General features: G+C 37.2%; 1 protein-coding gene across 2 annotated transcripts in view; it reads right to left on the minus strand.

Moving 5' to 3' along the window:
• Window positions 1-15676, minus strand: part of FAT1 (FAT atypical cadherin 1) — a 138612-nt gene that overhangs the window by 104089 nt on the left and 18847 nt on the right. For both annotated transcript variants that reach the window (XM_008577432.1, XM_008577431.1), the window contains exon 2: window positions 11207-14483. In XM_008577432.1, the coding sequence (XP_008575654.1) occupies window positions 11207-14465 (3259 nt within the window). In that variant the 5' untranslated portion in view covers window positions 14466-14483. The remainder of the gene's footprint in view (window positions 1-11206; window positions 14484-15676) is intronic.

Below are 15676 nucleotides of genomic sequence, written 5' to 3' on the forward strand. Positions count from 1 at the left end.
GCATTTTTGCTGAATAATGTACCATGTAAATAGATATTCATCTTTTATACTTAGAAGAAATACTTTTCAATCCAGAAGGACGATATAGGCAACATCATCATTCTACAGCTCAAGAAAACAACGTCTAAGCCAGGTTCATCAACCTGGAACGCCACAGAATTTAGGATTCTTACTTTAGGCTTTGGTACTCAATATGACAAATAAAGTTGCTTCTGGATAAAGTGAAATATAAACAAAAGGAATCAGCATTGCTGCTGAACAATTTTGTTGCTGTTCTAATTCTTGTTATTTTGGAGGGCACAGGAAACAGGATGTTTTAGGTGGAAGAGCAGTTTTAACTATATCAAAATAACAGGCAGACCTATAGAACAAATTTCAAAGGTCTTTCCTAATAATAGTTATTTAGATAACTGTTTTCCTCTAATATTTTATAATAATCTATTTCAATTTCAAATTTTACACATTCAACAAGTGCTTGCTGGGTGCCTATATGTTGGACACAGTTCTAAGCAGGTCATACAGAGATAAACACATTAAAATCTTTGCTATCATGAAGCTTATATTCTGGAAGTCAAATGACAAAAGCAGATTTATAAAATATGTTAAAATAATTATATACATTATATGTAGAACATGTATTTTAAAAACCATTGACCTTAAATCACAAAACTTTATACTTTACAGATGTGATGCTTAGTTTGGCTTCTTTCTGAAATCAACATTCAAATAATTAAAACCAAACACGGACATTATTCACGTTCATGCTTTCCTAATCCACTTCCATCACCTACATGAGATTACCACACTATTAAAAAAACCACTTCTTTTTAAATTTTTTCATATCCTTTAAAAATAACTGATTTCCATTTTGTGCCTCAACCAATAAACTATTTACATGACAAACACATCTTTTTTTTCATTTAAATATGTAAATACCTTCAGCTGGGCAACAAATTAAAAAATCATGTGGCAAACACTTATTGGATTTATCAAAAGATGAACATCACTGAACAAGTATTTACTGAATACCAAGTGTGTGTCAAGCACTGTGATAAAAGCAATATAGATGTCTGGGACAGCCTGGTGTTAAGCAGCTTTAAGAGTAAAAAGACAAGTAAAAAAAAAAAAAAAAGAGCTAAAAGCAAATCAGTACCCACAAATGGATTGAGGAGAATCTTTTAACTAAGAATTTATGATAGAGCTGTTTTTCCATAGAGGTCAAAAACACATTGACTAGAAGTGATGTGAATATTAATTCCTGTAAACCACAGATCAGAAAATTTCTGCTACACATCCACTGATTTCATCTTTCTTACGAGGTTGTCTAATGCTCCTCTTACAATGAACAATAATCTTTAAAAATAAGCATTATTTATTAAGATTGTTTTCTTTTATACTGAATAAGGGGGCTATTCACAAACATAACATGGTTTATTAAATCCTAAATACCTTGATTTTTAAGTCCATTTAAATAAAAATTCAGTCTGTCAAGAAGGCTAACTCTATCATTAGAAGTCTGAGTTTTCTGAGAGATTACCCTAATAAGTAAAGGAAAACTAGTAATGGAGCAATAGAGGGTTTCCATGGTATGTTGGCAAAACTAAAGATCAAATCCTGATTGCTTAACTGAAATAAGAATATATTGTTTATTATATTTATTTTATTACAGTTATTTGGCATGTACATCGTCACAGGGAATTAGGGCTGTCTGACAAACCAAGTGTAAAGCCAGTTTAAGAATTGCAGGTTATTATTTCACTTGGAAACAACCCCAAATGATAGTTTCTCTTCAATCATTTTAGGCACATGTACAAATATATAGAAAAGTGACTTGTCATTGCAGATAGGGCTGTCTGACAAACCAAGTGTAAAGCCAGTTTAAGAATTGCCGGTTATTATTTCACTTGGAAACAACCCCAAATGACAGTTTCTCTTCAATCATTTTAGGCACATGTACAAATATATAGAAAAGTGACTTGTCATTGCAAAGGTTTATCTAGCTCATTTGTAAAACAGAAATAAATCCTACTGTATTATAAGCATTATCATGTTAGATTAAGTGCCATATAATGTATGTAGAAATACTAGCAGGCTGTAGAGCATTATATAAATGTTTGTCATTATCAATGTCATCATTATCACCATTATCCTTACCCTCTGGTCCTCCTTTATGAGAACTTGTAAGGATTGGCAACCCTGGAAGCTCTAGAAGAGGAACTTAAAACTAGGGATCCACGGACATCAGGAGTCTATGAATGAAAGTTCAGCACTTCATGAACCCCTGGATATTGTAATCAAATTGCAGTATATCTGAAGAGAGAATACACAGCTTTCAACAGATTTTTAAAAGTTTCTATGATGCCAAAAACACTAAGAATACTGTTTTGGAGGTCTAGAAATAGATATTCAGGGTGGTAGAAGAGAAGCTTCACTCAACCTTCACAACTACGATTATTATAGGCTCTGGCCAGCTGCCAAAAAAAACCAAAAAACAAAAAAAACCCAGTTATTATATGTTACAATCTGTCTGTTCACTGAACAAACAAGGCCTCTGTACTGCTATGTCAGCCCTTATGCTTAGAAGAGGGAAGATGATGATTAAGGCTGAACTCTGTCCTTGAGTTCAGGGAGGCAGACATGAAAGAGGCAGATAAACAGTACCCTGAGTCATACCCTGTAAGAGAATAACACAGAAAGTGCTCCTGGAACAAAGAGAAGCAAAGACTACCTGGCTCTAAGAAAAGGTTTCTTAGGAGAGGCAACAATAGCACTCATTCGGTCAACCTAACAAATATTTATTGAGTGGCTGTTATGTGAATCCAGCAGTAAAAGATTGAGAATCCACCCACAATGAGCTGACAGTCTAGAGGAAAAGGACATGTAAACCAACAATTAACGCTAGAGTTATACTTGCAATAACATTTTTAAAAAAGTGCATAAAAGAAAAGGCTTGTTAAGAAAGCTTTATCATAAAGAAAGCATTATTAAACAGTTACGCACTGATCAAGTGGCCAATATGTACCCAAAGGCAGGGAGACAGGAAACAATGGGGCGCAGAGGAAGTGAGGGCTGCACAGGACAGGGGCTGGCTCCGTGCTAAAGCACGAGGGGTGAATGGGAGCTGATAAGGGCAGCACACATAAAGTAAATTGAGAGAAGCAGGCAAGATTGTTGGGGTATTACAGGCTCCGGTAAAGAGCTCAGGTTTTATTGTGGGGGAGGGGGTATTGCACATGACGGGAACACTTTAAAGTTTTAAGGATTATTCCGTGAATGATGGAACACCTCTCTACTCAAGAATCATCTCTGCATTACCAGAAAACCCTCAAATGCATCATACTTTTTTTTTTTTCTTTTTGTCTTTTTTCGTGACTGGCAACGGATCGCAACCCTCAGTGTCGCGCCCATACCGGACCGGGACCGGCAACGGGATCGCAACCCTCGGTGTTGCGCCCGCACCTTGCTCAGCCAGTGAGCGGCCGGTCTGTATGTGGGATCCGAACCCTCGGTGGGAGAGCCGCCGCGCTCTCAAGCGGTGTACTGTAGCAGTGTGCCACCGGGCCGGCCCAAATGCATCATACTTTAAACCACATCAACTTCTATTGTACCACCTAAATTTTAAAAACCAGAATATTTCAAAATTCAGTGGCACAAAGTCAGTGTGCATCATAATCCCCATTATTTGCCATAGTTTTATAATTTAATATAGACATGAACTACAATGAACAGAATATAATACCATCTAATTTTACTCCTGAATTATTGTGATGATCTAAGGAGACAATCTATGTAAAGAGCTTAAAATAGGGCTGGTCCACAGTAAATGCTCAATAAATATTAACCATAATTACATACTGATGATGATTAAGAAGAAAAAGCTTACCCTTACCAGTGATAAGAATACAGTTACATTATCACAAACTAGAAAGAAGTTTAATAAACTACCGAAAGAGCTGGGTAACTTTTATTTTTAAAAAAAGTCAATTATGCTAAAACTAAAAAGACTAAAGATAGTGGACTCTCCGCAGCATAATGTAAATAGACAATAATAAAGAATCTCATTCAACAGTGAGTTTACCCAGCCACTTGGAGACCTAGCAACAAAACAGGTTCAATACAATATCAGATATTCTGAGGAGATACAGTACCATTTAACTGGCAAGGCAAGTTAATTGATAAGACTGGCCCTTGAAGTCTCTATGTGAATAGTTTCCTAGACTTACTAGACTATCACTGCTGCTAAACTGGAGAACTGCCAGTTCAACAAGAACAGGCACGTGACCTCGAACAGCAATCTTCCCAAGTCCATTTATTCCTAGTAACAAAGACATGAAAGACTGTGCTTTGTGGCACCATGTCTTATATGGTGAGCATGCACTATTTATAACCAACATGGCTTGTTTTTTAGAAAAATAAATGCCATTAAGATAACTGCAAAGCAACATAGTTCATAAAATACAGATAAATAATAAAAACTGGACAAATCAAGCCTTATGAACTAAAATAACCTGTAAAGTCAAAACAACAGGAACTAAATGGTTAAGAAAAAATTCAACATGGACAAACACAAATCTATTTGATTTTCATAATCATGCAAGGCAGACAATATGGAAAAAACAGATCAGATATTAATTGAACATTAAATCTCTATACATATAGGCCACTCATCAAATTATGAACACCGAACCCTTAAACTTAGAACATAAAAATGGTCCCCTGCCAAGAGGGATGAGGAGGAGAATAAGGTTCACTCTGGCTTTGTCACCATGTACCAGATGGCTGAAGAGGACAGCTGCTGAAGCCAAGGCACCAGGGAGCACAAAGCGAGAGAGCAATAACTGCAAGTCATGGTCCCCTGCCAAGAGGGATGAGGAGGAGAATAAGGTTCACTCTGGCTTTGTCACCATGTACCAGATGGCTGATGAGGACAGCTGCTGAAGCCAAGGCACCAGGGAGCACAAAGCGAGAGAGCAATAACTGCAAGTTCCTCAATTCAAAGGGGATGTTCAAATTAGGTTAGCTTCAGCTACCCTGGAGGTTAAACTGGTTTTGAAGGTTATCTGGGACCCTAACAACCATCTAAAACATTGTTTCCACAAGAAAAGGTTCCAAACAATTAACATCCTGTACAGTTCCAATAGGAAGCATTTTTATTTATGAGAAGATCATACTTTTACAACTGCAACACAGTAAGACACCCGTCCATCTCTTCACTGTCCAACAAGACAGCAAAGCTCACTATCTACACTCACCATGATTCACCCATTATTAATCACGTCATTGGAATAATCTTGAATTGTTCAATGCTACCACTAATTCTAAAATCCTGTTCTCGTAAATGTGCTAAATAACAATATTTCATTCTAAGAAATAATGCTGGAAGAAGATTCTTAGATTCAACATTCCTTCAAGACCAAACATCAAATTTAGGATTCAATTCTCCAACCCAGCCTAACCCAGCTCAGCCCCAAATCCCCCTCACCTATTAGTTGCCAAATGGGCTCCCTTAGAGCATTTCTAGATCATTACTGAAAGAGTGAAAGGAAATAAAATGTAGTTCTGCTACTTACTACCCAAGTGGTCTTGGCAAGTTACTTAATCTCTCTGTAAATGTTTCCTCATCTGTAACACAGGGAAAACAGTATCTGCCTGGTGAGAATTAGATAAATTGATACACACAGAGTGCTTAGAACAGTACCTGGTTGTAATATTCAGTAAGTGTCTGTGGTTTATTACACATGGATGCTCAGCATCATTACTTTTGTTAGCAGCAAAAGCCTGGGGCCAAGAGAGCATGTTTTAAGTTGTTTCTACTCCATACCCTCCAGGCCCTGGCCCTTAACACATCATTTAGAATCACATAAGGGCACTGTACAGCTTCACCACGTTCTGCTTCACAACATAATACTACCCGGAATCCCAGTTCACAGAGTTTTATACCCCAACCCCTCTCCCAACCTGATTTATTCAATCACTACTTAAAGTATCAACTTGTTAAATATCACAGAAATAACTTAAAGAAATGGCGATCCTGTTTTCTTTCAAAACAAAATGAAATTTCCTTAGGATTTCTAATTAGATCCTACTTCCACCTTAAAATCCTCCTGCTTCAAAGGAGAATCTTTTCCCCACTACAAATTATTACCAAGTCCTGTCTTGACTCAGAATCTATATCTCTCTCTCACACACACAGAGCAACTTTTTACTCCCAAACATAGTAACAGCACATTATCGTAACATAATTTCTGCCAAAGCTCGACTTTCAATCTCACTGTGGCTAGGAAATGTTTCTTTTCTTTTAAACTTTCCTAGGAGAACAACAAAAAAGAGAAAAGGACAGCAGCTGCTGCCACTTAAGGGAGGAGACAGCAATACAAAAGCCCTTTCACCAGCAAATTTCTGAACTCCCTAACCAGGCCTCCCACCAGTATCTATTTAAGTTCCTGCTGCCAGGAATCCTAGACCCAGCTCCAACAGAGGTAATTGGTCCCACCACAGTCGCCACACTTCTAACGGCCGCCCAGCTCTTAGCCACTGTCACAGACTTTTTAGTCATAATAGTTGGGTCTAGTAGAATCCTCTACATTCTATTCCTTGTCATGAGAGAACAAGCTTTAGTAAAAAACATAGGTCTCAGGTTGTATGCAGAACATTCTACTTTAAGTTAGAAAAAGGTTGTTGGTTTTTTAAACTTAAATGAATAATAATTAAAATAATTAAAATATTCAGAGTTCTGCCAAAGCAGACAGATGCTCCAGAAACATTTTCCCTCTTAACAATAAGGTTAGCCTGGATTGGAATTCCCCACCGTTTCCACTGCACAAATGTACTCATCCTCTGTCCACCTAACTAAGGCAGGCCAGGAGCCAATCTCCAAGTGGGTGATACAGGAACGGGACACTAACATTTCCCCATAATAAGAAGGTAATCATTTTCTCTTAAGGAAAATGTAATCCCTGTTTTCCCTCCCATAGTTCATGAATGGTGATTTATCTTGTTGCAGCAGCTGTCCTTCCATATTCATTCATTCCAAGTCCTTTCACTGAAACATAAATTTCAAACCTGAGACTATGATTGAGATTCTAGGAGTAAACACAGCACTAATAAATTTAGAAATCTGCTCTTATCTTAATGAAAAACATGGTCTTCCCAAATAAGTAGAGTCTGAAAGGGAAAACATTCTTACTGGGTTGCATTTTACCAACAGCCAAAAACTGAACCAAACTAATCTAGACTGATAAAACATCCCATTATTATACACACATCAGAGGAACATACCTCAACTAAACACTGCTTCAACCTGTTTCTATTAACAATTGGCCAAACATTTTTCTAGACATTACCTTAGTTTTAAAAATTAACAAAAAGCTGCAACATTTTATTGGTGCTCAAGTAATAAATAATTAACTTGATGGATACCCATCAGCCAAGAACACTAGGCTTAATTCACTCCACAAATCTACAGGACGGATGCTTAAGATTCTATTCTGCTTAACTTTGAGGCTTACAACAAGGCATCCAAGAACATATTTGAAATAAGAAAGAGATGAATGCTAAGAAGCATGTCAGGCAAATCAAAACCTACATGTGAAATTACACATGCTTCAAAAATATTTAGTCCATTAAACATTTTTGTTAAACCTACTTTAAAATCCTCACTGCAGATCTTAAGGAAAGAAATTAAAACGGAGAATCTTAATCAGAGCTCTGGGGATTGGCTCCCTAACAAGACCGACTTTCCAAATTATTTTTCACATAACACTGTACCCTTCCAGACCTCAAATGGAAGAACAATCATGTGGGCATGGATTTGTCAGAACAGTTCACTAATACCCAGAGGCCTCTCCAGGAAAAGCATATGATACAGTGAGAGATTATCAGATGAGTCAAATGACTGTCACTCCCCACTGCAATTACATGTTACCTCCCTGCAAATCCAATTAGCAAAATATGTACAAAATCCAGAGCTAACAGGGCTATAAATTTCATGACATAGTTTAGGCAGACCATAGAATTTCTGTTTCTAAAAAAAAAAAAAAACCCCAAAAACTACTTTTGAGGGTATGTTTCAAATATAAATAGATTTAAAGAGAAGAAAAGGAAGGATTTTAAAAATAAATTCAGATTGCTGGCTATGTTCTTGGTCTGTTGAAAACTATATAAATATTTGACAACTTTTTTTCGGCGGGTGGGGGCAGCTGGCTCAAAAGGGGATCTGAACCCTTGATCTTAGTGTTATAAGGCTGTGCTCTAACCAACTGAGTGAACTGGCCAGCCCTTGACAATGTTGAAATAGGTAAAACTTGACAAAAATAAGGTTATATTACCTAATTAACTCTAGTAGTTTAAAGTTAAGTCAAAGGCAAGAAGCAAACAGTTAAATTGGCAGTCTCTTGATCTCTAGAGCCAAAGCAGTCCTGCACAGGCAGGCCCATATCAATTAGCCCAATATTAAATGCATCACTGTTAAACAAAGAGAACCTAGTGGAAATGGGCAATGAGCAGAGAGTGAAGTTCCAGGAAAGTGCTAACCTGACCCGAGCCAAGCCACCTCCAAATCACATTGAGTTTTAGTGCTGTCTCCGGAAGGGTCCTCAGTGTTGTTTCTAAACTGCCCCTACTTTTCTTCATCTGACAGACACGTCTACACACTTCTACCCTGTCTTAGAAATTAGACAAACTCCAAACAAAAATTTAGGATACCTAATTTTAACATTTCTACTACACAAAACATAACTGATTTTTCCTAAAGGATTCTACATTATGATACCAATCGTCTTGCCAGGAATCTCCAAAATAACTTGGACTGATAATTCTACTGCCCAAAAATACATCTTATAATCATACCAGTCCAATGTATAAATATTTTATCACTTTTTATTCTATTCCAAAAAGCATACAAACAAATCTACCATAGACTACGTATTTTCCTCTGTAACACAAAGACCACAGAATAAATGACTTAGAAATTTCCAGCTTCTCTCTCACCTTTAATTCTCAATATTTATATAAATACATAAGTTCCTTATGCACTTACCAACACCACTGCCCATAATCCCAATACCTCCTCCACCCTCCCACTAAATTACTACTGGAAAAGTCAGGCACTGCCATTCAGCTCTGAAAACTACCAGGGATCTATTTCAGGATACCACCTTGTTTGGTGGTTGTTTCTTCCTTTTTTTTTTTTTTCTTTTCTTGGTAGTAAAAATATCCCAATTCCTTAAATTTGTAGGCGAAAAATACTAGCTTCTAAATGATTCCTTAAAAAGCAACAATAAAAATACTCTTTCACTTGAAAGAAAAAACCCAAAAGGCAGTGTTCACATAATTTAAGTCATGTAAGGAATGTAAATTAAGACGTTGGTTCTATTTTCTGTCTCAGCTTTAACTTGTAACAGTTCTTTATAGGCTTTTGAAACCTACTTTGGAAAAGAAAAAAAGAAGTCGTAATACATCATAGTTTCAGCTTCAGTTATTAACTTTTGGGTATTTTTCTATGTTGACATTGTACCCGAAAATTATAATTTATATTAGACAATATGACCCCTCTGCCCCCCCCCCCAAAAAAAGACGTCCTTAATCTTCGGATGAGTGATTACCAGATGCTGTTGATTATGCTATTATCTTTTGAATTAAACTAATTATGGATATTTTAGATGAGTGATCTATATAATCTGCAGATTTTATATATCTAACGCATGCTAGTGGTATATAATCAAATATAACAAAAACACTATAACCTCCAAAATAACTTATTTCTAAGACAACAGTTATATTTTTCATGTGCTATGCACCTATTAGATGTGGGCAGAGGTACTAGTATGGGTGCTGACTGAAGAATTTTTATTATTTTTATATTTGTTGTGGTATTATTGAATATAAAGTTTTAATGTAATAAAAAGGTCTCTTTTAGAATGAAATGGCTTATAAAGTAAACATCGATGAGATTAATACACAAATAGAGCCCCAACTATTGCTGATAAGTGCTGTGGTTACCCAGTTTCCTACTATTTCCACTGCCATACTCAGAGAGCAGGACATTCAAAGCCAAAATATTCGTTAATTTACTCATTTATTCTTTCAACATTTATTGAGCAGCTTCTATGTGCCAGGCACTTTTTGCTAGGCATGAAAATAGAAAACATATAAGCTAAAAGCCTGGCCTTGAAGGTTCACACTCCATTGGGAAGACTGACACTTAACTACAAAATCTGTGCAGCTAGAGTACGGTAAGCACAAAATGCAAAACAATATACATTCTAGCATGAACTCACCGTTTGGAGGTCCCACTTTTAGAACCTTATTCTAAGTGAAAGACTATCATTAAATAAAGCAGGGTTACCACTTCCAAAAGATATTAATAAATCTAAGACATGCCAAGATCTTCCCCATTTATTTCACTTTATTCTCACAGAAATCTTGCAATAATTTTGAGTATCCCATCTTATAGATGAAAAAATTAGTTTTAAGAATTCACAGAGGCGTTTAACAATTCCATGTCTAAGATGCACCTTTCTATCAATTATAACAAAAAGATATTTACAAACTAGCTATTTCACTAGCTCTACTTTCTATCATCCAAAGAAGTAATTCACTTGTCCAAGATCATGAATTAAAAACTGAAAGAGCCAGGATTCCAAGCCAGGTGTTTTCAGTTCAACATTCCACTACCCTACATCTACCTCGCAAGCAAAACCTGGAGAAAGCACTAAGTAACACAGTTCATATTTTAGAAGTTTTAGCACATAATGTTCTCTGTGTGCATTGCATAGGTTTATAGGTGTGCATTAACCTCTGGATGGCATGCCAGGTGGTGGTGGTAGCTGTTCTAAGTATGAGTCTGCAAATACACCAGCTTGGAAAACGTCAAAGGGCTTCTCAAAGTTACAACAAAACCGCAGTGATGCTTCCAATAACAGAGTGCAAGCTTAAGAGATCAGTATCAGTGGCAACAACTTCAATTTTTCTCTGTACTTCTTCTCTTTTTTATGCCCACTTAATCATTAAGGCTCCCTTGGTTCCACCTTCAAGGCTTACTATTCATAAAGACACATACATACAGCTAAGGGTCAAAAAAACACGCACATGCACTTCTGTACTGAGCCCTATCAGAGATCAACTGAGAATAGTGAAGGAACTATCACAGGGCAGATGTGAGAAAAATGAAAGGGGATATCAAGCAATGTAATAAAAACATATTTACCAGTTTCTTCATCTATCTTGAATACACCGACACCAGAACCATCTCTAATGGAATATCGGATCTCCCCATCTCTTCCTGTGTCCTCGTCATGAGCTAACACCGTCATTACTGATGAACCAACAGGAACATCTTCTTTCACGACACCCTTTTCCACAAAGCTGGAAAACACTGGTGGGTGTAAGTTCTCATTCACGTCAATGACCTCAATTTCAATATAGCAAGTGGAAGACAGGGAAACTGGCTTCCCTTTGTCTTTGGCCCTCACAGTGAGATTATACACTTGCTTCTTCTCAAAGTCCAACTGCTGTACAATTCTAACTGCTCCACTGAGTTTATCCACATCAAAGTTTCCTTCTCCACTGTCCATAAGACTGTATCTCACTTGACCAGACTGACCTAGATCAGGATCATAGGCTTCTAACCACATGATTATGGTTCCTTCTGGAAGATCCTCTCGAACTTTCACACGGTAATTAGGTGGAATAAACTTAGGTGGGTTGTCATTAACGTCTTCTAGTGATACTTTCAAAAGTACAGTGGAAAACAGCTGGGGTTCTTCTTCAGCTTGATCTCTGGCTTCAATCTTTAAGTAGTGCACATGCTGTACTTCACGATCCAAAGGGTGGATAATTTTAACAACGCCAGTCATGCTGTCAATTGAAAACTTATCTGTGTCTGTAAGAATAGAGTATGTAAGTTGTCCATTGGGCCCTAGATCTTTATCTGTGGCTTCAACCTGGATGATTTCATTATTTATCTCCTTGTCTTCACTCACTTCAACAAAATAGCTCTCCTGTAAAAACTCAGGTTGATTATCATTGGCATCTAGAACTATGATGTCTAGAAGATGCCAAGCGGCCTTCTGTGGTATACCAAGGTCATACACAGTAATGTTCAAGGTATATTTGTCTGTTGTTTCACGGTCAAGTGGAGATAAAATTTTTAGCATTCCTGTTTCAATGTCAATAATGAAGCAACTATCCTCATTTCCTCCAGAAATAGTATAGACCAGTTTTCCATTGAAGCCAGTGTCAAGGTCAGTAGCATTCATGAAAATTATACTGGAACCCACAGGCTGGTTTTCCTTGATCTCAACACTAGTTGGAAGAGTACTTCTAAACTGTGGCACGTGAGCATTGACAGAGTGTGAGTCAAAGAAAATATCCTCAACTTCTCCCTGACTGTGTAATTTATTTGCCTGAAGGAGTTTTTCTGCCAGCATTTTAGCAACACCAGTCTCTTCACACTGCAAGTTTATAGGCTTGCGACTGGCAGCTACAGTCATGTTGATATATAATGGTGTGGCAAAATTCTCTCCGTCGGTAGCTGTAATTCTCAGACTCTGAAAAGACACCTTTGTACCTAAGCCATCCATCAGTGATTGCTTTAATGACAATACCCCAGAGTTGGGGTTTAAGCTAAACAAATTTAGTTCATTTCCAGCCTCAATCTGATATCGTACCAACTGAAGTTCATCAGCATCAATAGCAGAAACAGTAGTTATTTGCTCTCCCACACCTAGATCCCTGGGAATTGTTCCTTCACAATTTATTTTCTCAAACAAGGGTGTGTTGTCATTCAAGTTATTGAGAGTAATCGTGGCAAGGACTTCAACTTCCCGGCGGTATGGCAAGCCCCAGTCTGATGCCCGAATCCTTAGAGTATAAACCCGAGGCATCAGTTCATAATCCAAGTTCTCTGAAGTACTCACAGCACCAGTGAAATGGTCAATCACAAACGGCACATGATTTAAATTTGCAATACTGTAAGTCACGTACCCATTCTCACCCTCGTCAGGGTCTATAGCACTCACACTCATAACAGGAGTACCAATGGGCACGTTCTCATCAAAAGATGCTTTGTATGCTGTCTGAGTAAATTCAGGAGGATTGCTATTTGCACCTAAGACTTTAACCAAGACTCTGGTAGAGGCTCTTCTGTCACTTGTTGTTACTTCAAGTTCAAAATGAGATGCCTGCTGTCTTTTAATTGGTTCTAAAATGGAAATGAGACCGGTGTTATGATTTAAATTGAATTTAGCTTTTCCAGGTGTACTTTTAAAAACATACCTCAAATGGGAATAACTCGGAATGGCTTTTACCATGACCACAGGGGTGTAAGGGGGAGCAAATTCACTTATTTCTGCTCTGTAAACATCCTTTTCAAACTTGACTGGCCCAGCTTTGAACTGTGGAGAAGTCACATGAATTACTTTTACAGAAGAGAACTGGGGAGGAGTTCCTTTATCTTTAGCCTGTAATGTCAGATTGTAGCCAAAAGGATGACTGTCCCAATCAATGTCAACAATGGCCTTGACTTTATATTCTTTACTCCCGGGAAAGGATCGCACTGTTCTAAACTGCTGCAGAAGGTCACCTGCCACAATGCTTAAGGAAGCTATTTCCCCATTGGCTCCCTGATCACAGTCATCCACTGTTACAATTGCATACGTTGGGTCTCTGTCCAGTTCTGAGGGTGATAATGTTACTGCTGTTATCATGGGAGCACATTCATTGGCCTGTTCTACATGAACTGTTAGCTTGGCCATGCTGCTGATACCACTGCTACCATAAAGTTTCATTCCACGGTCCACAGCAAGAATTTCCATCTCATAGAGCTTGGTCTCTATGTAATCAAGTCTACCAGTTAAAAGTACTACACCACTGGTTGGGTGAATAGCAAACATGTCTGTTCGGTCTTTAAAACTATAGTAAAATTCTCCATTGGTTCCTATGTCTGCATCTGTGGCACTGACTCTTGCAATACTGGTCCTTATGGCTGTGTTTTCAGGTAAAGAAACACTGTATGAGGTGGGTGAAAATAATGGTCTCAAGTCATTTGTATCCAGCACTTGCACCCTGACCTTTGTTCGTGCTTCAGCATTAGTATTTTTTTCAACTGCTTTGACTATTAATGTGTAATGGTCTTTCACTTCTCTATTGAGAATAGCTGTATTTCCTCCTTTGGTCCTTATTCTTAGAAAGCAAAAGTCACCAAGAACGTACTCTTCAGCTTTGAACAGGTTTTCATTGTCTCCTGAGACAATTTTGTATCTTAATTCCCACAATGGATTTGTAATGTAAATACCCATCTTTACAGGATGCCCAACGTAGGTTTTGGCTGCAGAGTTTTCATGCACAGTGACATTGTACTGGAAATGTGTAAACTGTATAGGAGTCTGTTCAAGTCTGTGGCTTCCATCACTGTCTCTAAAACGTTGGAGGAGGAGGAGCAGGAGCAAGGTCAAATGTCTCCCCATTGCTTAACTCTCAGGAACCTAAACAGAAGAAAGAAATAAGAATCATTACTTCAGGAAACTAAAACAAGCAAAAAGTATAAATTGTTTTAAACCTTACATTTTAATAAAGTATTTTCCAACTACATGGAATATGAATAAATGCAATGGCTTTAGTTTCAGGGTGTTTTTTTTTTTCTGTTTTCCAGTATAAGTATGAACACTCTTCTAATATGTCTAGAATTACTATTTAACAATTTTTTTTTGTTTTTTTTTCTGTTGTCCAGTATAAGTATGAACACTCTTCTAATATGTCTAGAATTACTATTTAACAATTTTTTTTTTATTTGAATGATTTGGGTGCATGTTTTTCATATTTGAATGACTTAAAACTCATAATGAACATCAAATAAAAGACTTCCAATTATGACAAATAAATTGTATTCTCACACTTAAATCTTCAAGGCAAATAGAAGCAATTGTTAAAAAGGTACATAATGAACATTGCTCATGTTTACTTATACATAATGAATTAATTAAATAATCAAAAGCTCACAAACATAATGCTACTACAGTATTGTGAGTATGCAAATCTTCTTCTTTTTTTTTTTTTTGTCTTTTGTCTTTTTTCCGTGTCCGGCAACAGATCGCAACCCTCAGTGTCGCCCCCGCACCGGACCGGGGACCGGCAACGGGATCACAACCCTCGGTGCTGCTCCCGCGCCTCGCTCAGCCAGCGAGTGGGAACCGGTCTGGAGTATGCAAATCTTCTAACAACTAATTTAGAAATTTAAAAAAAACACCTCAACAGAGGTTTTACATGACCTCCCATATGATAGGTTATAATCTCTTTTCAAAGTTTATCTTGAAATTATATTATTTCTTCATAAGAATGAAGCTCACTACCTATATAACGTAAGGGTTTACTATATTGCTTAGCATTTTAAAATAATTATATCAAGTTTGATACTGAGATAATTTTTGAACCACCAATATGAGCCCTCCCACACACACACACAAAAAAAATCCACAGAGTTTTTCCTAAGTCAACAAAGCAAATCTCATCAACTACATCAATGTTTTAACACCCTCATGTTTACTTATACATAATGAATTAATTAAATAATCAAAAGCTCACAAACATAATGCTACTACAGTATTGTGAGTATGCAAATCTTCTTTTTTTTTTTTTTTGTCTTTTGTCTTTTTTCCGTGTCCGGCAACAGATCGCAACC

The sequence above is a fragment of the Galeopterus variegatus genome, unplaced genomic scaffold (assembly GCF_000696425.1).
Source record: "Galeopterus variegatus unplaced genomic scaffold, G_variegatus-3.0.2 Scaffold1508, whole genome shotgun sequence".
NCBI lineage: Eukaryota > Metazoa > Chordata > Mammalia > Dermoptera > Cynocephalidae > Galeopterus > Galeopterus variegatus.